The sequence below is a fragment of the Amblyomma mixtum genome, chromosome 1 (genome assembly GCF_055824585.1).
Source record: "Amblyomma mixtum isolate Tamu chromosome 1, ASM5582458v1, whole genome shotgun sequence".
NCBI lineage: Eukaryota > Metazoa > Arthropoda > Arachnida > Ixodida > Ixodidae > Amblyomma > Amblyomma mixtum.
The window spans coordinates 7,082,053-7,109,412 of record NC_143012.1 but is presented as its reverse complement, the minus strand read 5'-3'; the positions used below and the strand labels follow the sequence as shown (position 1 = coordinate 7,109,412).

Below are 27,360 nucleotides of genomic sequence, written 5' to 3'. Positions count from 1 at the left end.
ACTTTTATTCAGAAGACGTACAGCCTTTGTCAACAGTTTAGAGCCCAGGGGGTTTGCTTCTAAGCACTATTGTGGCGCTCCTGTAGCACTAATGGTAGTCCTACGCATCGGAGGGAGCAGGACCAAAAAACTTCTTACCTTCAGGAGACTTGGGACGCTGAGGACGCATTACGAGCAAAGCAATGTGGCCCAGAAGCAGACCCCCTGGGCTCTAAACTTTTGACAAAAGCTGTACATGCTAGAAGCATTATACTAAACTGTACGGGACGCTGTTCGCAATTAGCTTCGAGGCTTCATGTTGAAGACGTAGTGTACCTTTTACCGTTTTTTAGTTATCTGCATCGCTCCTTAGGGCATTACAGTCCGAGGGGTTAAAAATACTAATGTCTTTACAAAAAGCAGTTAACCACTCAAATCATGCAAACAAAAAGCTGCTGTTGGAGGACGTATAAACAAAGATTGATTGCTACCTGTTCCAATATAGAGCAGTCCATACAAACAAAATGTAATAAACATTCCCTCTAAAAGAAAGTTCCTTGATCTTCAAAGCACGGTCCATAAATTTCGGCACGTAAGTTGGCGGCTGTTATATATATCTTTCGTTGTTTGTGCGGTTCTAGAGTAGCAAATGCTGCGCAAGAATTTTGATCTAAGATTTCTTCTGCGGTCACTCGTTATTTTAGATTGAGTTTGCTGTTCGTCATGGTGAGTTCCACAATAGATATTCGGGGAATATTTTCGGACTCCAACAGCTCTTAACGGGACCAATTTTTGTCGTACCGAGAGCTAATTCTGCAGTATCGCACAGTCATCTGCTTCTCCGACAGAGTGGGTTATGTTGTAGAAAATGCAGTCACACCATACTACAGAAAATGCTGTTTTTACCGAAAGGCGCAGAAAGTTTTTTTTTTCGTATATTTGCATCGATACTCTGTCATGGTTTTTCACCTAGCAGTGCGGGTGAGAGATGGAAGCGCCGGAGTGTTCTCTTACGGTCAGCGTAGCCGCCACTGAAACGTGAGCCACAGACTCTCCTCTTGCACATCGCTATCTCCGACCGACGCGCATGACCTCTGCAACGTAAGCTGAACATGGCAGGTCTCTTTAGGAAAACAGCCTTGCCACGAACTCAGAAGTCACAGGGCTGACCTCTCACGACGCAGCGTTACTTGGAACGAGGTGAGTTCTCCCACAAACTTAGCCTGAAGAATTTTGGACCACGCGGTTGAATTTTCAAGTGTAATGGCCACATTGTACCAGAAGCCCTGAGACTGCTTACAAAATTTTGATTTACACGAAAATAACTGAGGAAAGTTTTAGTTGAGTCGAAGTAAAGCTGAATTACATTTTGGCTTCCCGGGGCGCACATTTCTTCCGTGAAGATGATGCAGAAATCTTGAGGCGAGGATTTGAGCAGAAAGCAGGAAAGGACAGAATTCGACTTCTAACAGTATTGCAGTTCCTCTGGTGGTAACTTTGCGCTGCATTGTAATAAAAAACATTCTGCCTGAACATGCACTTTACTAATTAGTAGATAATACTGTGTATGCAAAATCTCTGAGGGGAGATGCACACCCCTGCGCAAAAGTGTAGAAATCACGCGAACGGACAGCACCTGTTTTCAAGATATGCATGAGGTGACTGACCAAATACATTAGCCTATCTGTCCACACACTTCTGCCAGGAATGCTTTTTTACGCCGAAAAATCGCAATCGCCGCCATTCGCGTCGTCTCTCCGCTTTTGCGCATGACTGTACTTTCTAGCGCAACTTTTTCCACCCCAGCCAACTTATGATCAATCTTGCCAGAGTAATATATTGAGTTTTGGGGTGAGCCCCTGTTTGTGATTGCCCTATAACAAATTTTGCATTCGCTTTTCTGGAAGAGTGTAATACCACAATTCTTTTACTTTTGATTGTATTGACTGACTGATCCTCTCGCTAAGAGCGGTATGGCTATTGGCGAAGGATGCAGAGAGTATAGAATTCTAACGAAATTGTTATATTGCTATTTCCTCCTCCAGTTTTCCCTTTTGGCACTTGTGAAATCATTATCTTTCATTGGCGCGTACTTTTCAATGTTTGCTAGTATGGGAAGCCCTAAATTGCATTAACTCAGTGGCTACAGCGTTTGGTAGCGGTATCGAATCCCAGACGGTGCCACTCCGTGTATGCTTTGGACAGTCTGAGCTCCCGTTCTTCTTGTCGCTGCTCAACGTTCTTGCTACGAGAGACCTGTTTCTTCTGAGCTACACACTGGATTCTTGAATTTCCCGCCACCTCGGCCTACCGGTATACGTCGGTACGGCCACTATCGGGGACAATTATCGAGCGTGCTTCGGCACGGGGCGTTGTTGTTCATTCGGAGAACAGCGGTGGAGCGCGGTGCACGCAGGCCACTGAGAATCTTTTCTGTATTCCCAGGTTGCTAACTTATGCTATTCTATGCTCTTCTTTTGCTTTTGCACGCTCTACCGCTGCTGCTGGGTGATATGTGTAGTTTGGTATTATTTCTTGTGTAGTCTGAGAAATCGCTTGGACGGTTTGCATATTAGGTAGATTTTGTGGCACCTCTTGTGCTCACATTTGTGCCCCGTTGAGTTTGGATTAAACTTCACGCGCTTTTAAACTAAACCTAGGACAACATAAACACGCTCGTTTTCATGGTATCAAATGGCCCGTTGCTATACATGTCGAAACGTGTTTGAAGAAGAAGATTCTTGTCTTAAGTTTTAATGATGCGAGTTTTCTTTTCATTTCAGAAAATGCTCCGGAGGCAATGAAAGTACATTTAAGGGTAGACGGGCAGCCTCTAAAAAGTCTTGGATATGTAAGTCATGCAAATCTGGCGGTATGCTCGTCTTCGTTCGCGCTGTTTATTCAAGATGCTGGTTGAACAGCTTACCTAGCAATTATTTCGTCAGAAACACAGTCCAAAACAGACTCATCGTTTTCAATTATCTTTGCTATTTACTAATATTCGTAGCGTCACCCCAGAGCGCGAAGCTTTGTGCAGCCTAGTTGGATCATGTTCGGCTGTCAGGTAATGTTGTTTTATGAACCGAAACCTGTCTTACATCCGCTATTAACGACATCAACATAGCCTCTCTTCCTTGAACGACGCCCTGAACAGATTAAGAACTCTCTATTCTAACACTCCGATATTTTTGTGCGGTGACTTCAACTTCTCTTCTATAATTTGGTCCGATCTTCTATTCACGCTTTAAAAAAATACCATCGACGGTGAATTCACTCACACTTGTCTTACTTTCCGGCTAGAGCAAATACTAAGTCGTCCACTAGAATAGCGTATCATTCTGCTAACATTCTGGACCTTGTGCTGGCATCACAACCTGGTAGCCTTTCGCTTATAACTTATGTAGAAGGGCTTAGCGATCACTTGGCTTTCCATGCTGGCTTCTTGTATCGCCTTCAGAATAGCAAAAAGAAAAAGAAAACACTTACCCTATATGATAAAAGTGACTACGAAAGTTTGTAGCAGCGGCCTGGCTGCTTTCCTTGGCAACTTTACCCTCAGTTTTTCAATTCACTCTCTTTAATCTCTACAGGTTACGTTTTAAATACGAAATGCTACGCCTTATAGGTATACGCATCTCCACTATCACAATAACACAGAGGCCTAGTTCTCTGTGGTAAAAAAAAAACACTAAAAAGAATAAAATAACAAAGAGACGATTGTTTCGCGCAGCTAAAAATACTGGTGCGTATGGTAAAAACAAGCGCAACAAGACAGGACAAAAGAAGGAACACACGGTGACACGAGCGCTATCAGCTGTTTATTGTTTGCCGTCGCCACGTATATAAATAGAGGATCCGCCAGCATGAAATGCATCCTTTTTTGTCCCGTCTTCTTACGCGCTCTTTTTACCATAATGAATCGCTAACTTGCCCAACAAGCATGACTGCCAACACAGGCTACGCTTAAAATAAATATTGCAATGCCGCTGCTCACTATGATGCTGAAATAGCCGGAGCTAATGATAACTTCTTTTCCAACACCTTACCAAACATGCTGCATAATAATCCGAAGCGCTTCTGGAAAACTACCTTCCACGCCTGGATTAATTTCTCTAACTGATAATTCTGGACTTCCGCATTTCGAGTCAGATGTTTCGAATACCCTAATGAGCACTTTTTCTCAATATTCGCACATGAACCGCTTGATAACCTGACTGAAGTCCCATGTCTTATCAGCTCTTCGATGGAAAACATTATCTTTGAGTCGAGTGGAATAGCAAACATCAAAGAATCATTAACAAATTACCAACTGCCGGTATCGATGGCATCAACCTTAAAATCTTGAAAGTAGTGAAGTTATGTGTACATAGTTCGATATTTTACCTCATTTTCCATCAGTCGTTTTCTTCACCCTGACTGCCATGTGACTGGCAGATCTGGAAGGTTATTTCAGTCTACAAAAGAGGTCACCGATCATCGCCACTCAGTTACAGACCAATCTCGTTAACAAACGTTTGCTGCAAAATCATGGACATGCAATATATTCGTATGCTGCTAAGTTTTTCTAATCACAATAACTTTTCATCCTATTTTTATTTATTTATTTACAGATACTGCTGTCTCAGGTTCGAGACATAGTAGGAGTGGGTACATAAAGAAGAAATCATAATACATGAAAAGGCACTTGTTTTCCAAATTGCGCCGGTGGAAGCTGTCGTAACGCACCATCAAGAGAATTCCACATCTCAACTGTGTGCGGGAAAAAAGAAAACTTGTGGCAATCGAGGAAAGATCTGAATGGTGTGATGTTCATGGGATCTGTGCGGCGGGTCACACGTGCAGTACGACCAGGGAATGAAATGGGGGCAGCTAAAGAAACGGATTTGTGCACTATCTTGTGTAGCATTACAAGCCGGTCACATTTTCGTTGATGCTCGAGGGAATTCAGTGATAAAAAAGGGTAATGTAGTGAAGGGGAAAAGTTGCGATCGTACCGGTTAAAAATGAATCTAATCGCTTTTGAATGAATCAATATGGCTTCCGCAATGGTCGTTCCTATGACACACAACTTGTTCTGTTCTTACTGACATACATGCTTGTCTGGATCAAAAGATTTCTACAGATGCCTTAATCATAGATTTCGAAAAAAAGGATTTTAAAGAGTCTCTCATGCACTCCGCATGCTTAATCTCTCACGCTTAATTTTTTATCCTTGGGTTCTGTATAGAATTTGTGCTTCCTTAATGGATCGCTACCACTTAGTTCTCGCTAATTCGCATTCGTCGCCGCCTTCCCCTGTTTTGTCTGGCGTTCCCCGAGGTACTGTTTTAGGCCTCCTTGTTTTTCTTATCTATATAAAGAATTCACTCGCTAACATCAATTCTAACGTTCGACTATTTGCTGACGACTGTGTCATCTGTCGCCCAATTGCTAATCAGGTCGATGTCACCAGCCTTCAAGAAGATCTTGTTCGTGTTGAAAAGTGGTGTAACACCTGGCTAACGTCATTATATTCTGCTAAAACCTCCCTTTTTCCTTTCCACAGGCGGCGCGAGGAGGTCAGAAAATTCGCTATAATAACGTAGCTGTCGCTAATCAGGTGTCATAGGCACAGGCCTTACCTTGCCGGACCTCAGCGTGGTTGTTGTTGCTGCTGGGGATGATGAGACAGCTAAGTTTTTGGACTAGACGTCAATCCTTATGGTCGTGCGGAAACAACACCAAATATTTGTGAAGTACAGAAAGTTTCTCCTAATTTGAATGGGTGTGGAGGGTATAGCGTCTATAGCTGTTGGCAGCGGCTACCATGCACAGGGCGTATATTCACGCCCGTTTGCACTCAGTTTGACGGCATGAATGAAACAAATACCTGTCAGATGGAAGAAAAGAATGCATTTTTTTCCCTTTGGCGAGTGTTTGATTTGCTTTTTGCTCTCCAGTCTAATTTTCGCTCTCTTTCTTCCTGTTGGCAGAACAGACTTCTGGAGCAATGGCGATCAAGGTGCTCCTTGGCGTCTGGGTGCTGCCACTGCTAGCACTTGGCTTCAATCCGAGCGAATGGGAGGTGACCAACTTGCCAGGGCTGTACGAAGAGGTCAACTTCGCACACTATTCCGGGTTCCTGAGTGGTGCCGAGGGTCGGAAGCTGCACTATTGGTATGCAGATGTAGGTGCTTAGAAGTGTGAGCGTATCAATCAATCAATCAATCAATCAATCAATCAATCAATCAATCAATCAATCAATCAATCAATCAATCAATCAATCAATCAATCAATCAATCAATCAATCAATCAATCAATCAATCAATCAATCAATCAATCAATCAATCAATCAATCAATCAAACTTACAAGGGTAGACGTGCAGGCTAGTTGGTGAACCATGATTATTTAAAACAGCGCAAAAGACAGGGACACAGATAGAAAAGACACACACAGCGCTGACTTACAACTAAATTTATTCATGGAAAATACATGTATATATACATAAGGCAAGATGCGCGAAGGCGGCAAAGTGGTAAAATGCGCCAAAGAAATTGAAAAAAAACCTAATGACGTCTCCCGTCCTCCTGTGCCTCGGGTGGTGAACTTTCTCAAAGAACACTCGCTATGTGTTGTTCCAGCGGACAAAGAGGGTGGGTTCACTGTTTTGTCCTACGGAGCATTTTATTCCAAAGCTAAAGATGCAATTGCTGAAGTTTTTCAACATCGTGATGATGTCAAGCTGTCCAAGCTCAAAACAAATGCAAAAAAATTATGTGGCAGGTTAAACCTGCAACATCTGGTTAAATCAATTGAAAACAGCAATAAGGGCCACCTAGATTTATTCTTTTCCGCAAAAACCCACAAACCAGAATGCCCTTTCCGTGTAATAGTATCCGAAAATGAATCATGGCAGAAATCGATAGCTCTGTTTTTGCAAGAGAAACTAGCCCTTTTGCGTGTTAACGATCCTTTCGTGGTAAAGAAATCTTACGACGTCCTTGACTTTCTGAACTCCTGTAACGATAAGCGGCTGAGTGCTATATCCATTGACATTAAGAACTTATATTATTCCCTCCCTAAAGATAAATTGTTAGAGTGCATTGAGGAGTGCATTGATCAACTTGGAGTGGTGGCTTTCCAGAATTCTGCAGGAATATCGGTTGGTGCTTTTTAGAACTTTTAACTTTTTATCTAAATTCAACTTTCGCGAAGTGGGAAGACAGCTTTTATCTCCAAAAAGAAGGAATTTGCATTGGTTCCTGCATTGCTCCCATTCTTTGCGATTTACTTTTAGCCAAATATGACCGACTACTGCGCGATAGTCTTGAAGGAACCAATGTTTTTAAAGTTTTTAGATTTGTAGATGACTTTTTAGTGATTTTTAACATCAGCTCTGGATTTTACGAGCATGATGTTTTTAATACACTCACCATTTTTCGTGAGGGTCTTAAACCACTAACTCTGACGCACGAACTTCCGGAAGATGGAACAATTCGCTTTTTAGATCTAAAGATAGTATTTACTGACAACCACGTGTGTTGGGCATATGAACCCCGATCTAACAAGCCACTACTTCAATTTCAATCAGCGCATTCCAAGCTGGTTAAGAGAGCTATTGTTAATTCATGTTTCAAGAACGCCTTGAAAAAATCTTGTGAGCACTTACAAGACTACAGTTTCGCTCGGCAGTCGTTCAGGCTAACGTCAGCAGGCTACCCGAAGCATCTACAGATATCTGTCGCAGATGCCTTGCTCAAGCACGAACAAAAAGGCGAACATAGCCCCTACACAGTGTCATCACGGAAGCAGAAAAAAACGGCAGTAATACCCTATATGCATACATTCTCGCACAACTTAAAGAAGCTAGCGCAGCGTTCAGACGTTCGCGTAGCCTTTTCCGCCCCGTGTAAGCTCTCCAGCCTTAGTCGCATGAGTTGTCCCGTCACAAAGCCTATGGTTGCATGCAAGAAAAAGCATCAAAACAGGTATGTTGATAGTACTGAAGGGATAGTTTATGAACTTCCGCTATCTTGGGGAAAAATATACGTCGGACAAACAGGGCGTTGCCTCAACGACAGATTAAGGGAACATAAAAATGATTTGGCTACCTCCAATGACCGTAACCTGCCGCTTCACTGCTCTGAATGCACAAAAGAAAATCAGGAAGTGTGTAAACACATGTTTCATAGGTGCCGAACTTTCAAAAGAAGCAAGGACTGAACCACGAGGGAAATAATTGAGGCCCAAAGGATATCAGCTCTGGGTAACCTTTGTGTCAGCACCCCTTCTCTTGCGCTGTCTGATAAAGAACGGGCGTACTTGGCAAAGCGCGCGACACGTCATTAGGTTTTTTTCAATTTTTTTGGCGCATTTTACCAATTTGCCGCCTTCGCGCATCTTGCCTTATGTATATATACATGTATTTTCCATGAATAAATTTAGTTGTAAGTCAGCGCTGTGTGTGTCTTTTCTATCTTTGTCCCTGTCTTTTGCGCTGTTTTAAATAATCAATCAATCAAAGTGTGCATTATTTTAACAAAACGTACGGAAGTTAAACAGATTCTGAATTTGCGGGCAGCGGCAAATTTCGACGTTCTAAAAGATGGCATTTTTGTCTTCTAAATGATACTTATTGTATGCGCGCTTACGTGTGAGCAAGAAGTAGAGAAGGAAAGATGATGGGAGGGGGGGAGATGAGGGGGGCGGAAGGGCGCGTAAATATTTTCTAATGCCTAGAATATGTATCGAATGTATTCGTGTCGCTGCGTTATCGCTTATAGGCTGTACACGACACGAATAAAGGAACTAATAAGTACCCGAAGTAGGATTATTCCCTGGCCATCTATCGTGCAGCGTTAAATACTGCAAAAGCAAAGAAAATTATTTATACGTGATAGGAATTTTCAATGAGCTAGTCCTTACAAAAAAGTAAGTTCACCTTCAGGCCTAACACTAAAAGATGGACGGAAAGTTGTAACATGCAGCTAGAAAGAAAATGCTCTCGTAGCATTTGAGTCGGGGATTAAAAGCTCTTACCCCTCAGTTTAGTCAAGTATACAGATGATAGAGCCAACTCCTCCTTCAGTTATAACCCTGCGGGAGGGGCTGGTACTACGGTGCTTTCATATGTATGGTAACGGACGACTGAATCGTGCAGGCGTGAGCGGTGTTCGCTTGGCACCTACTCCTTGCGCGCTGCTGTTGTCACGGCAAAGAACGAGTCCACAACTTGTCCACTAGGCCCCCAAAGGGAGTTGGATAGTTTAGGTTTTTCCGCTTGTTCTCTGTCCGGCCGCGCTTCATTTGGGTTTGTGCTCGCCATGTCTTTGCTGAGGAGGCCTGTTAACATTGGTGACGTTGGTAGTAAACAATGTTAATCGCAGCCGTGGCCAGTGCAGGAAGAGAAGAGAACACATTTAGCTTCTTTTTTTTTTTTACTGACATCCTTCCAGTCCGTAACAAAGCTTTTTTTTATAGAGAAAAGAGACAGTCGTTCTCAAAATACACTTTATCAATGTGTCTGCCACGCTCCTTTTCAGTTCGAATATAAACATTTGTCAATGCACCGCAATTTTAGAGTTAGCTTAAACGGTGCAGCTGACATTTCCCGTACAAGGTTCCATGCATGCTTAGCGCGCACGATTAAACACGTGCACGATCTGTATTAAAGTTATAAGCGCGGTGAACTCCAAAAAAGCTCTTTAGTTATTTTGTATACACGTGAAAACAAATCACTGCCACGCAACGGCCCTCATAATTCATGCCAATATATACAACAGAAAAATTCACATAACATACAGGCAAAGAATCGGCTGCGACGTTGTGTCTACTTTTCTTCGGACGAAACAGCAGCAGTGACTTCGTCAGCAGCAGTGAATACTTCAAAGTTACTGTTCCATGGCGCTGAAACGGCAGGTGGCGCCCGTCATAGCGTACGTACGCGGGGAGCAGGATTTCGTTCGTGTCTCGCTGCACTGCTCGCCATTTCGAAGGTCGTGAGCACAAAACCAAACACAACCACAGCTGCCGCTGCATTGAAATCACTTAAACATGAAGGAACGCGACGCCAGAGAAAGGCAAGTGAAAGAGTCGACGTGGCCGACGCAGCTAGCGTCGCCCACGAACCAGCTAGGACGACAGGGGATGGTTGCGACTAACAAGAGGGTCGAAAATTCAAGAGATAATGAGAGAGCGAGAGAAAGAGAGACTCTTTTCTTTTTCAGAACTTTCTCTCTCTTTATACAACAGTCACCGAGGGTAAGAATAGGTTCCCCGAATCAGCCAGGACGGAAGTGGCTGATGCTTTCCACCGTGTGGTTGAGTAACGTCTAGAGATGCTTGATTCTATTACGGAGGCTTCGTCACCTACATGCGTAGTTGTTTCTCCAAGTGGTTACACCAATATTTAGATACTGCTTTAAATGGGCGCCAGGGGCTAAGCTTGCAGGTTTTCCTTTTGTAAGGAGGTCAGTACACTAAGTTAAACCCAGTGGCTAAAACGCAGCCTAACCTTACAACAACCTTATACATGATCCAAAGCGCCTCTTTGTTCATGTTCTGCGCTGTCGTAAGCGTCGGTGCAATATAATGGAAGGCAACAAAGCAAAAATTCCATGGGTGCACTTCATTCTGCTTAGGTTCAGTATGCGAAAACATTTCTCTTACTGCTGCCGATTATGTTGCGGCGTGTTCGTTTCTTTATCCCTTTGCCGTTTCTAAGTCGTGGTCTGGAAGCACACATACCAGTATGTCAGAAGGAAATGAAGCAAATGAATTTAATTGAATCGAATCGATTGAATTTAATCTTCTACTGATTTAGTTTAAGATTATTTACATTTAATTGAATTGATTAAGTAACCAATCCAGTAATTAATTCAACTATTTGGCGATATTACCTATCAATTATTTCAGTAGTTAACTAATTTATCAATCCAATTAAACTACCGGATAACTTGTAAAGTAATTAACTGACAGCTAATTATTTGACCAATTTAGTTAAATAATTACTCGTAATCATTTTCGTCATTTATTACTTAAAGTATCCTAATTACACAATTATTTAAGCAACTATTCTATTAATTACCCCTATAATGGATGGTTTATGATTTCAAAGTTTGTGGGGACACGGTCTGATGACACGCTCTGCCAACAGGTCCTGTACACGCCACACACGGCACAAGAAATGCTTTCGCATTAAAATATCGTCTTGGTTTCGAAGTGCGTTTTAAAAATTACGCCGACGCGCTAAATACTGGCAAGGCATCAGTTATCCATTATCTCAAGCGCAATGCATCGCATGAGGAACCAGAGCAAAGCAGAGCTCGGTAGCAGCAGCGTGCTTCGACGTTTGCTGAGCTTTGTGGACAACCTTCTACATTACTTTTGTTGAAGATGATGCCTCTTTTTTGTGTGTTTGTATTGCAAAGGTTTATGGAAAGCCAGAGATCTCCATCTGACGACCCCGTGTTGCTCTGGCTGAATGGAGGACCTGGTTGTAGTTCGCTCGTGGCGGTTGTCACTGAAATGGGCCCGTTTTCCCTGGGACCACTTGGCGTGAACGTGACCTTAAACCCATTCAGTTGGAACAAGGTAAGTCGCCCCGACAGTTCACCTTATCTGGCACTGCGCCACAATCGTTGCATAATGATGGCACCTTTGAAATTATTAGACAGTTGACAGGTGACCCAAACCACGAAGAGTTAACTAACGTGTGCAAAAACTTGAATATTCAGTACAACGGCTTGAAGGAATCTCTCATCTGAGAGTTGAGAAGGAGGCGAAAAATTTGTCGCCGTTAATTTTTTATCTACGACAATGTATGACAATGTATGACTACCGACTGAGTAAGCTTTATAAACAGGAAGTAAAGAATGGTGGTACATTCTTAAAACAGTTAGCGAATCTACAAAACAACACCCCGAGTCATGCCACCCGTTACAGCGAATACTGGATGGTCAAAACATACCGCACAACATATGGTCATCAAACATTGCAAAATCAGTTGCCGAGGTTATTGAATAAATTGAATAAAGAAAATGTACAATTACAAATATATTCATTTAAAGAAATCAGAAAATGCTACATGTCCAAATGATCATGCCTGATTGTCCCTGACAATCCGCAATTACACTTCTTTTTCTGTTTTACTTGAGTTTGTTTCTACACCCATATCCTTTTCAACTGAATAATTTCTCCTTACACTAAGTGACCATGTTTACCTACCGGATTTTTATTTTTATTGTATTGTATCCATGCTATTTCCTCCTGTCGAGTGAACTGTAATCTTGACTCTTTTCTTGCCTTACTAGACTACAACCGCCTGTGTATTTTGTTCTTATGAGTTCATAGAATTGATCTGTCATTGTTTCATGCCTTAAGCCACGGTAATTTTATGTTCTATCCATCATGTTGTATGTTCTATTCTATGCTCTTTTTATTAATTTATGCCGTATATCACAAAATTTTATGTTGTGTTCGGTATAGAAAATGGAATTTATTTATCAGGGTGTACTGTGAGCTGTACTGTGTATAGCATCTTTTATTTGCATTTAAGCATTGACACTGTACTGCTGCCAAGTGCATGGGGGCCTGCGGCTCTATGGGGGCCTGCGGCACAGCATTACTAGTACTGGCGGACAGCATAAAACCGATAAATCGTCTTAAGTAATAAGCTGGTCAACTAACTTTTAATAATTAACTTTTTAACTATTAGAGTTACCCATATAACCAGTCGTTAGCAATAGCAATATCAGTTTTTGAATTACCCTTGCCGGTGTGGCTCGACAAAATTTGTCTTTTTCCACTACTTACGAGCACTTGAAGGGTTGCTTTGCCTGCATGCTTTCGAACGTGCATGTATTTTTGCGCGATACAGCCAAAACATGGATAGGGACGATGAGTGGATATGCATCAATGCATGGATAGGGACACAGCAGAGCATTATCGGTGACACGCTCCACATCACCTCGGGGGGGGGGGGGGGGGGGGGGCGACGTCTGCGTTATCCGCGAATTCACGCAAATGCGCAGCGTGAGACCAGCATCAGAGAGAAGCTTCAAGCTTCCCTTTTCGTTTTTATGTTCGCATTTTTCAACTTCACCAAGGAGCACTGATGAATAAAAGCACTATTGTGCGCAACAGTGTCGTAAATAAGCACTCCAAAATATGAGTTTACTTTCTGAATTCAAAATGATCATCATAGTGATTAATGTGCGTAAAGGCGTGGTCATTCTAGGTCGATCTCGGTCGACAGACGCGATTATTGCGTTATCTTTGCCCTTGTAACAGTGCACTACGCAGATGCCTACAGCGCGCTGATGGTAGCCGACGTCGTTGTCGGTCTCCCGTCACTGGGCATTGTGTGGTTGGGCGGCCGTCGGCCGATTTCCATATCACACTAAGAGGGCACGATGCGTATCTGCTGGCGCAGACCAACAGCCGTCGCCGACTTCACTGCGCCCCACCCACAGCCTCGCCGCGCCGCGCTTCTGCTGGAGCTTCCGTGGCTGCTGATTTAAATATTTGCTTCTCGCATTTTCCTGCTGCTTGTTCAGGAAACAACTCGTGTATTTCCTAATTGAGGGCTTTAAGATATTAAAGCACCGTTCAACATTTCCTGTTCGAGCAGGAACTTTCTCGGGAATGCGCTGATTAGAACGATTGCATCTTGTCACAACTGTTGTTTACGTCTGTGTACAAGCAGAGAAATTTCGATGGAGGCGAAGTTCTAGAGGCCCGTGTACTGTGCGATGTCAGCGCACGTTAAAGAACCCCAGGTGGTCGAAATTTCCGGAGCCCTTCACTACGGCGTCCCTCATAGCCTGACCCAATAAACTAAACCAAACAAAGACTCTTCATTTGGATGGCAAAATAAAGATACTGGTCTCTGCTTACCTTAAATGTTTTCTCCTTTTGCGCTGTAGCAGTAGGTTTAAGTATTTACTCAATAAATTAACTCAGCAAGAAGCGCTGGAGATGCGACAGCCTGCATGAGAAACACTTGACGGTCAGGTTCTTGACATCGCATAAGATCGGCGCTTCCCGCTTACTGTATTTGCTTTCTCTGATGTGACCAATACTCCATTATAAATCGCTTTCGATGTTCGGCAACCTGAATTTTGAGCGCAGCTTTCGAACTGTTTCTATTTCGCGATATATTGAAGAAAAAATTGAGTAATACATGCGTTTATAAACCACTATTTTATTTTACAGACCTACTAGCTCTTAACCTAGCGCTTTATAATAGCCCTTGATAGGCATGATAGGATTGTTACCTGAATAATGGCGGAATATGTGTTGAAGGTTTCCAGCCCGGGCCTGACTCTGAAAGACGATGTCTGTGCATTAGTTTCGGGAGGCTGTCAGAGTATAGGAAAGAGCTTCGAGGGAGAGAGACCGGACGTTCTTGTGCAGGAATAGTAGGAAGTTCTAGTTTGTTTTTGCTTGCGTTAAAGTCACCCAAATTGATATTAGGGCAGATCTGTGTACGACTTACGCGGGGTGCAGGTCGTTTACGACATCTTTGGAGACTGCGGTAAGCGAGCGGCAGACAGCTACTAGAAAGCAGTTCTCCCACCTTGCAGCACGCAGTTCAGCGATTTGATCTGACCTACCAAAGAATTCGATAGCTACCGCAGTCAGACTCTTACGTGGTTGACGAGCCGCCACACAAAGGAAGCGAGGAGACAGCATGCACACTGCTTTGTGAACGTCGTTCACCCCGCCGGCTTCCCCGACGGCCTCCACCGACGGCAACACTCAACCCAAGGGAAGGGTCTTTACGTAATAAAATGAGCTTTAGAGATTGTCAACAGTGTTCGGCAATAGTATTCAAGACCCAGAGCTAGTAGTAAGTGATCGCGTTAAAATTTTGAACGGCATGGTAAGTCCTGCTAGCTTACAAAGGACACTTACGTCGAATGCCGAGTGCTTCGCCCTTGTAATCACCTACTTTTAGCAATGTGCCTCATTGATCATTTTTTAATTCTAGGTAGCAAACGTCATCTTTCTTGAATCACCGGCTGGAGTCGGTTACTCTTACGACCCTACTGGAGTCTACGTCACAAATGACACTAAGACCACTGAAGACAACTACCTGGCTGTGCTGGACTTCTTCGAGAAGTTCCCGCAATTCAAGGAGAACGACTTCTACATTACTGGCGAGAGCTACGCTGGGGTCTACATTCCTCTGCTTGCGCGGCGCTTCCTCCACGACCCGCGAGGTGTTAATCTCAAAGTAAGGAGGTCTTTTTTATGAGTGCTACCTATATCATTCTTGTCGAAGATGAACACGTCAGCCATGATTAAAGCGTGCAAGCACTGTTATTCCTTTAAAGGGAGGAGAAGAAATTTCTTACGCAAAATAAGACTAAAGAGGCTTCATGCTGCTTCCACAGATATATTTAAAAAGATCATATTATTTAGCTACGCCGGTACTAACGTGAGACAAAAGGTCTAGGTGCTTCGATGCTTGCGAATGGAAGTCCTGTTGAGGCCACTCTTGCGTTAAAGGTGCATTCCAACTGTTATGTCATCGTCTCTGTTCACAGGGGAATGAATATAAACCTTCTATTAAGCATTCACTAAGCGTCGCCGTACTGCTTTCGGGGCTCCTGTTTAGCTGGTGAAAGCATCGTGAAAGCTGCATTGCGAACTCTACCTGTTCGAAGCAGTCAAAAGAACAGCTTTTTTTTAACTCCTGCACACATCCAATAAAAAGGTTTATATATAATTAAAAGTTATTAATAGGGAGCGCTCAGATGCCTGCCTGATAACTTCTAAAATCTGACGAGCTACAGATAAACACTCGGGGAAACGAATGCAAAGGCAAGAATGCTCAAGAAGACTGAAGAAGAGGACACGGCGCACACAGTAATGAATGTCTACACAGCCTCCAGCACTGGACACTTTTCTTTAGAATAATTCACTACGGCTGTTATTACCCGGCTAGCGTGCATTGGGGTGAAGTTAACGAGCCAAGGTCAACGCTTCAGAAAAATCAATCAAAGATCGCCAGGGAGGCTGTCAGAATACTGCTTTGGTTTCGAGAGAATGTGAATTAAATAACACAAAGGATTCAATGTATTTAAAGTAATAGTAATTTTGCTGCCTTAACACGTAATAATATGAATGGCTTCCTTTCCAGACCTGGTAAGAAGCGACGAGGCCTAGCATATTTAAATTTTAACCGTTTGGGTTTCGTGCAGGCGGGGCAATTTTTTTGGTCGCGGGATAGTTTCCATTTCTCCTGCATCATTATGCGGCTGCCACGGCCAAGAATGCAATGCGTGAACTCATACTTAGTATAGCAGAGCCCCTCAGCCAGTGAGCAACGACTGCCAGATATAACGGTTTATTGAGGCTATGATGATACTGTCGGCATTCCACCTTTCTCAGTGTATTATTAGAGTTTGTTACCTTGCCAAGGAAAAAAAACCTTGTTATAATTATAGCTGTTGTTAACGAAAATTATAAATATCAAGCTGCCGAAAGTCAATATATAGAACTTGTTGAATGTTACTGACCTTGAACTTGTTCAGTAACTCATGACTAACCCTTGGCATTGACCTATTCTGTTTGCCAGGGCTTCGCCATCGGAAACGGTGCGCTGGACTACGAGCTGCACGGCAAGGGCATCATCTTCTTCGGTTACTACCACGCACTCTTTGGAGACGAGTAAGCTATGTACAACGTGTTGTTCTTTTCACTATGGCACACATGAGGTCGACACTTGCTAAATTTGCGGCTGTCTCCCAGAGAGGATAATAAGGGTGAAACACTCAAGATGTCCTGCTTACGCAGCAGACTTCATGTCGTGATGCGCTCCTGGTTATCGCTGGCCAGTTGCTCGTGGCATCTCAAATTCTGATACGTCAGTAGCTCTTGTGTTCACTACTGCCTTTTTCTTCTTTAGTCCTATCACTTTTGACCAGATAAAAAAGAAATTTAAAGATAAATGTATATAACCTCTTTCTCTTCAGCCTTTGGGACCAGATCACAATCAACTGCTGCAATAACAGCATCTCTAAGGACACTTGCGACTTCGGATGGACCACCACGGATCCTGCTTGCACCGGACCGGTTTGTTTATATGGTCTTCAATGTAAAGACTGCTCTATTCGTATCACAATACAAAACATAAAACAGTGGGCATATTGTTTGGGAAATACTTCGAGGTATATCTTAATGCGCGGTAAACACGGGCGTCGTGGTTATAAGAATTCTGCTGTGGCTACTTAAAATGATGGTAGTTGACAGAAATGAAGGTGGTCCTCGTAGAGGAACTTTAACAAAGAGAAATCAGGGAAGCTCTAGCTTAAAGAACAATGTTTTGAGAAGACCTCTGCTTTGTGAGATGACTTCTATCGATGAAATCAAGACCTATTGCTGAAACGTTGTTCAGCAGCTTGAGGCTTCCGACGTCGCTTTTTTCAATGTGGAATTTAAAAACTAGGGTTGTACGACTAATGAATTTTAAAAAATTATTCTAATGTGAATAGTTTAGTTTTCTGACTGAATCAAATACGAACAGTGTTAATAAAAACCTAATCAAATATGCGAATCGATCAGTGACAGGCCCGAATCAAATGTGAGTGGACTGTTTTTTTTTGATACATTGATTACTTGGGTGAATATTTTTACAAAGCGAGCTATGGAGCGAAACAGCGAAGCACTAGGGCAGTTCTGCGGTGCGGTGCTATTACTTATCTTTTTACAGCTGTAACTATTAGAAGGCGCAATGCTGATCTACACTAGGGGATCGCAGTACGAAGTCAGTGTATACAAGTTTATCAGTGTCAAGTTACACGCACATGAAAATTGCATTTAGCTACTGATGACGCAAAGTAAAAAAAGTAGCGCTACATCTCAGTACATGAGAGGGGTGAGGACTTCTTATGAGCCATGGCCTCCGAGATTGGGCATTGAAGCAGGTTTTGCTGAACTTGCCTTGCCGCGCCGCCGAATCTTGCAGACCATGTGCGAGCATTATGAACGCTGTGACTCAAACTGATCGCGATGCTGCGCTGGACCCACCGTTCCGGACAGGCCATTCGAGGTTTTGCAGTGCGTCAGAGGCGGCCCTATGTTTAAAACAGTCGTCTAAGAGAACTACGGCGCAGTTCTTACTAGAACTTTGTATCCGAACAATATTCAAAACCTTGAGAACACATTCGGTTTGTTTCGCATAACCTTGTACTACACATGTACTGTGTGATTCGATCGATAAATCGAATACATAGCTTTGCCGATGTCATGACGGACGCCACCTTTGGGAGCAAAATTTAAGGCGAAAGCGTGTGCGTTTTACTAATCTATTTATCGCCAACCGGCATCCGGGCACAGTATGGAAGATAGCTACAGTACACAATGATGACGCCGGCGACGTCACGTAAAAACTATCTATAGGATGGTATTCGAAACTTTCAAATATTTCGACATACCTGCTGAAAGCATACTACAGATGACGCACGTTAAGGCTTTTGTGGAACAGTTTGCCTTAGCATGAAAATGCAAGACCAAGGTTGGTAATATAAACGCAGGTCCTGAAAGTTTCAAACTTCTATCACGCAATGGTCCCACTGAGGCTGTAGGCTACAAACTTAAAAAAAAGTGGCGAACAAATACCAAATTCGAGTTGTTTTTTCAGCACCCTGCAACCTGAAAAATATATGCCCCAGGGTGAATGGTGAAGGAAGAACGAGAGGATGTCTAACAAAGCAAAAATTCAGATATGTAGGTTGCAAGGCTGGAATCATTTATGAAATACCTGTCGCTTGCGGAAAAGTGTACGGTGGGAAATCTGGACGTTGTTTACATAAGCGCTTACGCGAATATGACAGATGCCATGAGCAGGGGACCGGAACGAACTTGGTCGTTCCTTCTAGGTATTGTGATCGGCCGTGGACCTGCACGCCTTTACTAAAACGGACACGAGTAATCGGAAGAGGCAATGAAGAGACAACGCGGGTGTTGATTGAGGCGTTCCACATCAGGAAGAAGGGGTCTGATTGTTTCAGTAGCCCTTGGGTGAAGCTGTACACTAACGAGTACAAGTTTTTAGATAGACTTACCTGACGAGGGTGTGGGATCGACAGCATCCTTGGCATTGCACATGCACCCAGTCTTTGGCATGTGCGTAGTTTCTGTACACAGAATAAGTGTATAAAATGACTGTTTCTTCTGCACATAGAAATTAGTTGAAAGTAGAGCTCTTTCGTGTCTTGTCTTTCCTCGTCCTTTCTCAGTTGTTTCACGCTAAAAGTACTCCTTTTCGTCTACAAACACAGGCATTAACCATGTCGCGAAGAACATTCACTTCGGGCTGATATAAAGCTGATGGGCATTGTTGCCTGCAAAGCTTCCTAAATGTAACCTAAGGTGACTTGCGAATATCAGTACAGACTTGATATTACGAAGAACATTCACTTCGGGCTGATATAAAGCTGATGGGCATTGTTGCATGCAGAGCTTCCTAAATGTACCCTAAGGTGACTTGCGAATATAAGTTCAGACTTGATATCACTGGGTGGCGTTGTGTCAACCCTGTGAAGGCGTGGACGGACTTATCAAGCTTATGCTATAGCGGTTTTATTAAGCGTGCGGGTTAATCTCGCCTCCTGTTCCTTTTTTCTGCTGCAGGTCAACATTGCCTACAACATCTATTTGGACAGTGGACTGAATCTGTACAACCTGTACGTCCCATGTGGTACAGTAGAAGGCCTGCCCAGATCGCTGTCGTCACGCAGTCCGGAGGTCACTTGTCAGTACGCAAGCAAGCAGCTCCTGAAGAAAATACTGAGGCTTCCGACCTTGGTGAGCCACGCATTTATTTCACACGTGATATTCATCAAAACTGGAGATGCAGTGTTGCGCCACGCACAACCTGTCGTTATGATAATAGTCTCTGAGGTACCCGGCCGCACCCACAGCGGTCGCGTTAGCTTTGCCTCCCCCCCCCCCCCCTCCGGAGTTGATTAAGAACATTTTTCTTCTTCATTTCTTCATTTCGCCTCTTGCCGTACAGGCCACGCTTTGGACCTTCATTAGGGTTTCCAGCTTTAAAAAAAATAGTCGTAATCTTTATTGTAGTCATTGTAATCCCCACCAGTAAGGTAAAGTTCCCTGCGCGACGCAAACCTATAGTTATCTTCGTGTCTTCATGTGCTCTGTCCTCCTGTAGCTATGCGCATTGATAACGAGATAAACATATTGTATTGATCTCCACCTGCAAGCGAGCTCTAAATGCGAACAAAGTTCGATGGTTTTGTGCTTTGCTGCTTGCTAATCAGGACCGATACCAGAAAAAAGACGTCTTTAAAACTTTATCTGACCTTTCAGAACAGCTAAGTGTTGGTCAGGGGTCGCAACATAGTCGCATGCACTCCGCCCCCTCTGGTAGCCATATTCGTTACATGCTTGGTAGCTGAACAAGCTCCCCACCACTTTTAATTGAGTTGATCATGTCTGATGCCACTATAAACGCGAGCTGATAGCACAAAAAGTGGAAGTGCGTCTTATGGCAAAAAGGCGTTGTCTACTGACGACTGCAGAAAACGTAGACGTTGAGCCATTGCGAGTGTGCGAAAATGGTTTGGCATTAGTAGACTGCTTAATATATTTCGCATTGGTTTGTCATGTACGCAGTGAAGCGTAACGAATTGACACAATGTGTGGAGAAGTTCGGGCCAGGCATGATCTGTATATTGTTGTGCTGAATAAAGGTAAAGCAAAAAAGCAGTAGCAGGAGAAAATATTGTAGCTTACAAGCGCTGAACACTTCTAGCAATTCGTTCTGAAGCAAGCGTACATATTATGCAAACACGCTCCGACCGGCAACCGTGTCCTTCTAAATCTTTTTTATATGAATGAAGAACTTTTATATTTAAGATGAATGTGATGAAATAATGATAACTGTAGACTTGCAAAATAGAGCAGTGCCAGTTTTCGCAACGATTTGGAGTAAATAATTGAAAATGTTCGTGAAATATGTACTGCCGGCGTCAGATGAAGCGTGAACATGACAGTTCAAAGTGCAACAGCAAAACTAGAAGATTTCTGTGAATAGAGTACGAATGATAGAAAATTTGATATTCATTTCTATGGCGCGAAGACCTGCGTGAAAACGTTTAACTTGCCCCGTTCGGTTTTCATTTGATAGTGATCACACATCCATCTTGCTGCTGAGAAGCAATATGCTTATTAATATCGTTTTGTGCCTGCGATAAGTCACGTTAGGAGCTTAGTATATGTGTATTATGCCAACGGGACATGATAAGGAACAACTTCTGCGGTTTGTGAAACAGGCCTGGCTGGAATAAGAAATTGCGCATTCTTGACTTTATAGTATACGGACATTAAGATGCAATGGTACGTCTTTTCGCCTGATCAGATGGAGAAAACGAACAGCGCTAGCCCCAACTGCTACAATCAGGACAACCTACTGCTTTACTACAATCGACGTGACGTCATCGAGGCTCTGCATGTCGAGGAATCTCCGCTGCGGTGGGTGCCGTGCTCGTAAGTTAATTTTTTAAATATTCAATGTTTTTCCTTTCGGTTACTCACAAGAATGTTTACTGAGGAGAATTGGATCCTATAGCAACCATTGCCGTCGATGTATGATTGATGCTTTTGCTGTGATGGCATTGTTTGAGTTGGCGCGGAGAGTTTTAAGTTTGACCTGTGCCGCCATTTGCTAGATGGCAAACGATTTCACTTTGCAGTTAAGTCATCTCGGGTGAGGTGTGAAGCGTTTACGATTTATCATCTTTAGGCTGTGTCACTGACCATCAAGGAGCAGCTGTAGCTTTGCGCGGCGTGCCTTGAAGATGCCTGTTCGCATCATAGAAAGCCCATGAAAAGAACCCTTTGATATTTAAAACAAGGCCTCAGCTTGATCACAGCTGCACATTTTGATAGGAATGTCCTGTCATCATTTAAACGAAAACATTTAGTTAGGCAGTAAAAGAGAGTGTGTTTTGTTCATATGCATTTGTTGAATCTGCTGAGTGCACTCCAGCACAACCCCATTGGTCAGACTGTCACAATATGTGCCCATAATTTCTTTGGTGTTGATTTCGAGGCCGTAATGGCCAGTAAATGGCAGGAGTTTGTAGTTTGGTTACTTTTATGAGCGAATCTAATTTTTGCGTGACGACTTCTTATGACAGCAATGCGTCAAGTAAAGCAGAATTTAGAGCCTGAAAACAGTGCAGAGCCGCTATGTGGATATGTGATGGCCCGCAGAAATTTATTCTTTGCAGTTATGCCTATATTCTTTAAAAGTCAGGAATTTTGGGTCTTGTTTAGCCACTATAAAATAATTTTTGATTCAAAGGGATAAGACAAGCTAGTACAAAGACGACTATGGCTGGACACAACTGAATTCTGTAGTGAAGCTCTGCCTACGAAGGTAGGCGGAGTATTGTAGAGGAGTATTTGTGTGGTTGTCCTGAATAGGACAACCACACATAAATACTCCGCTAGAAAATATAGCCCGTTTTTAGTTTTGTTGCAACCAAAACAACAAGCTAATCACCAAAATTATTAGCTAAAAAATTTTGGTGCTGCTAACTTGTTTGATATAGTTCAGATATTAAAAGGTGATATCATTTACTGTTGTTATAAGTGGAGTAGCAGCACGCCACGGTTCATGAATTATTGTTGCCAACTGGTAGCTTTTTTTATTTGTATTGTGCTATAAAAATTTGTTTTACTGCCGAATATATCCCCAGCTACCTCTGAGTCATCCCATCGTTTCTTCTGTCCCTACAGCGACACGTTGAACTACACCCAGCAGCATGAGAACGTGCGGGAAGTGGTCCGAGAGTTGATCGACTCTGGTCGCTTGAGGGCGCTCATCTACAACGGCGACGTGGACATGGCCTGTCCTTTTCTCAGCAACGGCTGGTTCGTTCGCAGCCTGGGAGTGACGGTAATTTTCTAAACTGGAGAAACGGACGGACTTCGTTCGAATTCTTGGCGTCGTATTAGTGGCGAGGCTTACAGCTTTTAGGCGCCAAGTGGTGGTAATAGGGACTGTTTCCACAACGCCATTCATTTTTTTGTTCTCAGGAGAAATAGATGGCTTGGCTGTTCGTATGCAATGCGATGTTATTTAGTTAAAAAGATCTTTGTGCGTTTTACAAAAGTATATTTAGAAATGCAATGCTTTTTCTTCTCACAATTTGATTAAAACTCGTGAAGTCAAGATTTAAAAGGACTCTGTGATCACCGTTCAGACGAGAATGGCGATGTAGCCTAACCTCAAGGATCCGCTCTTGACAAAGTTGTTTTAACCCCGCTGCAGTTTTATAGGGAGAACAGACTGCAGCGACGTCTGTATTTCAATTTTTCTACCTTTCCTGGCCTATCGGAGTTTAATGTTGACTAAAAGTAGCCTCTTTCTCATTACAACGCGGTTATCTTTTGACACATGCCAAGTTTGGTTTATTGTCAGTGTCTCCTTAAAGTAGGACATGACAGAGTTGTTATAAGTATTGGCACGGGAAAGAAAAAAAATAAAGAAAAACGGCACCGCTAGCAGCGTGACATATATTCAATTAAGTGTGTTTCTCTTCTCTCTGTTCTTGCCCTGTCTCTGAAGAACGAGCTAGACTAACTCCTAATTATAAAGACACCAGCTGTGCTAACTACATGGCGATAGGATTCTAAAATCGCGGATTAGCCATGATCAGCTGAAAAGTGCTAGGGTCCGAGGACAGCGCACCCACTTTATGGGTAACATTGTACGAGTAACTTAGGTTGTATAACTATTGCTTAGAGCCGGTGGTTAGACTATTTTCATTTACGGAAGTCCGAAATGTACCTGACTGGTATGCAGTCATGTCCAGGACGTAATCAAACGATTACATTAGCTTACAGAGACGACCTACTGGCCCCTTAAGTGCCTGCGACGGGTGGCTCATGTAAAACGCGGGCTCATAAAGTTATTTTTATTTTTTATTTTGTTTATTTACTAGATGCCTTCAACACCTCTGCCGCTTTTACAAAAGGGCTGTGTTACAGACAACATATCAAAACGTGCAATCCAAGTTGTACGAAACATTAGCTTTCTTTGTCTTTTAAAAGCAGGGTGCTACATAAACCATGCTCTCTCGTGTCCATAAAACATTGGGAAAAAAAACTCAATCTCCTTTCTATTACGCCGCCGAGGTACGTTCGCATAATGAAAGGTAACATCTTTGACGATAGTGCGCAATACCCTTTGATGTCTTGCAGTCTTATAGTCTTCAGTTGAATTCAGTGCAATTGAATTTTCATGTTGTGTATCTGCATGATTGTACAGCTTATTCTTATTTCTTTTTTATTTAACAGCCCACCTCTGTGTACAAAATGTGGCATACTGGCACTGAGATTCCTGTCATCTCTGGATTCGTCCAGACCTTCACGAAGAATGTTACATTCACCACTATCTTGGTGACTATTTTTTTCCGTTTTCTTAGTCACAGACGTAAGATACCACCGCACTTCTGGATTATCCCACAGAAGCACGTGATACAATTACATATCGCTATGAAGAAACGGACTACAGGCCGTATTCACTGGATGTCAAAGAGGTCATATTGATGTATTGTGCGCAGCTTCAGCAGTGCAGGAGAGAGGAGGTGGTGACAAGCCGATTAGGCATTCGTGCGGTCTTTGGCTGTCCGCTGCGGCAACAGTTCATATCTCTTATAGGAAAGAAAATACAGTTCTTAGCTTGAAGTCTCGAAAAATTCCTTGCATTCAAAGCTCATTTAGGAGCAGTAGGATTTGGCTGTCACCAAAGTAATTTTCTTCCAAAACAAAATTAAACAGATGAAAAAAAAATTTTCCTCTGACATCGTACATTGACCGTATAGCACTTTGCGAACCTTTCCTTTCTTCGTTTAATGCTGTCGCTGTTCAAAACTTTCACGTTCAATGCAGCGTTCAGAAAAGATGGTTTTGTTATGAACAAATATTTTTTTAGTTTATTTATCACATACTGCGGACCAAATATGGTCCAAGCAGGAGAAGCACAGTACAAGACGTCAATATTGAAAGAAGAAAAAGCACACACGACGACGAAACAAGTACTAAAGAGGACGACCAACACTTATTCGACGCTAAATAGGCACTGGTGTAAAGAAGCAACACGCAGTGTCAACAACCTAGCGTGTCACAGGCAGCGCCAACCGACGGTTGAAATTACTCAGGGGAGGCTAGCAAAGAAGAATCATGAGGCAGTGCGTTCCAATCAGTAATCGTATTAGGAAAAAATAAATACTTATAGGCATTCGTGGGGGCGAAAATAGGTTCAGTGTAGTGTTTATGCGTGTGACGAGATTTCTTAGATTTTCTTAGATGGCTGTTTAGTTATGTAATCCTGGGGGTCTATGCCTAGTTTTGAAAAATATAAACTACTAAGAAATTTAATTCGAGCCGTTTTTCTTCGTTCTCTTAAGTATTCAAGCTTTGCATAATGCAACATAGCAGATGGAGAGTCCCGGCGTTTGTAGCGGTTATATATAAGACGCGCGGCTAGCCTCTGAATAGTTTAAATTTTTTCTGTATTTACCGTTGTATAAGGGCCCCACACAATATTAGCGTACTCCAACGAAGGTCTTACTAGCGCTTTGTACGCCTTGCTTCTGAGTTGACTTGACGATCTTCGTAATTTGTGCTTTAAGTAGCCTAATTGTTTACGAGCTGAAGAGCATATGTTATCAATGTGCGCTGTCCATTTAAGCCTGTTTGTAATTTTGACGCCTAAATACTTATATTCTACTACTCATCCTCACCCTACTCATACTGTTATATTCTAATACTCATCCTCTTATATTTTGTGTCTCATGGCTTATATAAATTCCCATAGAAGTGTAACTCCCTCAAACGCGTATTTATGCCATCCTCTGTTCATTCGCTTTTATTAAAGACAATCACGTTTGTGACAATTGACGCGAGGTTCATCCATAGGTGTAACGAAGTACCTTGCCGGTCACTTCTGTGTCACTTCTCTCCTTCATCTAGTGAGGGTTAAAAATCCGCAACTATAACTTCCGCCATAACGACACTCTAAGCTCAAGCGCGAAGTATTTTTGAGGATTCAGCATCACGAATCATGAGCACAACGGACATTCACCGTTTTCTACGAATATATATTCATGACATGTCTGCTTGTGCTGATTTGTTCTCTGTAGTTGCATTTAACTTGAATGTGCAGACTGCGACTGAGGTCTGTACTCCTGAAGTCATTAATTTTTCGGAGCGTAAGGCTTGCTAGTACAATAATGGCCTTCATTTGAAGCGGCAGGAATTTTTTTTTAATCAGTAAAGCGAACTTGCATATAACCGGACAGCCTTTTTTGTAATAAAAGACAGATGTTACCAGAGAAAAATCTTGCTTGCCGGCTGAAAGCTTCATTTCTTTGCTATGATAGAATCAGGCTTGGTGTCTTCTAAAAGAGCAAGAAAGCCCTCAGTACCACAATATGTGCAATCATAAAGCAAGAAACTATCAAGCGGGTCTTTTAGAAGGGGCATTTAGGTCCAACGCCTCCATGCCGTTTTGAAAGGAAACGTAGTAGGTTAATTAATGACGGAAGTCAGCAGTCACCAATGTGAAGGAGCGTGGAGGTTGTTTTTTAATTTGTGGTTGTCATCAATGGGAGATTAAGAGGGGAATTATGTTAAAGATAACTGATTTGAAAAGAAAGCGAAATGCACAAACACATGTCGCTGGTTGGATTCCAAACCACGACCTCCAGAATTTCGCGTCCGGAGCTTATGAGGCTATTGTCGCTGCATGACGAAACACTGCTCCAAAGAAAAGGGCATAAAAAATAAAGACACTCACATGCAGCGCTGTCTTATCACAATAATAGTGCCCGACTGACAGTGAATAAAGTTGTGAAAGTGGAGCTTTATGAACTTGGATGGTGGTTGTGTAAAACATTTATTTGTACTATTTGCAAAAAGAGGTATTGTTTGGACCGGGCCTCAAGAGCATGCGGCTTAACAAACGCAGCTAGGCTAGGCTTTTTAAACTCAGCTGGGGATTGCCTTCTCTTAATATATTTGATTCGTTTTAACTGACTGGTAGCCGGGGTATAATACAATATACCTTGAGGATGGGGTCGAGGGGCTAGGAGTCTTAAAGATTTATGGTCGAGGAGTGGAGGAGTTTGTTTTCTTTTGTAAATGACTAGTGAGGCATCATAATGCTGGGGAATTAAGAATGTTTGGCTCACTTCTGTTATTGAATCCTTATTTTGTTTTCTTAGGGTGCCGGCCACAAAGTTCCAATGGACAAGCCTGCCGAAGCTCTGCATATGATTACAAACTTTCTTTCTCAAACACCATTGGAATGACCGGGACCTCATGCTTCCGATAATCCCAATGGGATTATAGCGAAA

The 27,360-nt window shown here is 42.7% G+C and overlaps 1 protein-coding gene across 1 annotated transcript; it reads left to right on the top strand.

Annotated features, from left to right (window-relative positions):
* Positions 1-1,061: 1,061 nt before the first annotated feature.
* Positions 1,062-27,360, top strand: LOC149365373 (lysosomal protective protein-like). The gene is made up of 11 exons (XM_089582893.1): positions 1,062-1,179; positions 5,952-6,135; positions 11,389-11,551; positions 14,952-15,197; positions 16,545-16,636; positions 16,942-17,041; positions 19,601-19,774; positions 21,351-21,478; positions 22,736-22,895; positions 24,299-24,400; positions 27,229-27,360. The coding sequence occupies exons 2-11, from the start codon at positions 5,969-5,971 to the stop codon at positions 27,313-27,315; spliced, it is 1,419 nt and encodes a 472-aa protein (XP_089439019.1). The 5' UTR covers positions 1,062-1,179; positions 5,952-5,968; the 3' UTR covers positions 27,316-27,360.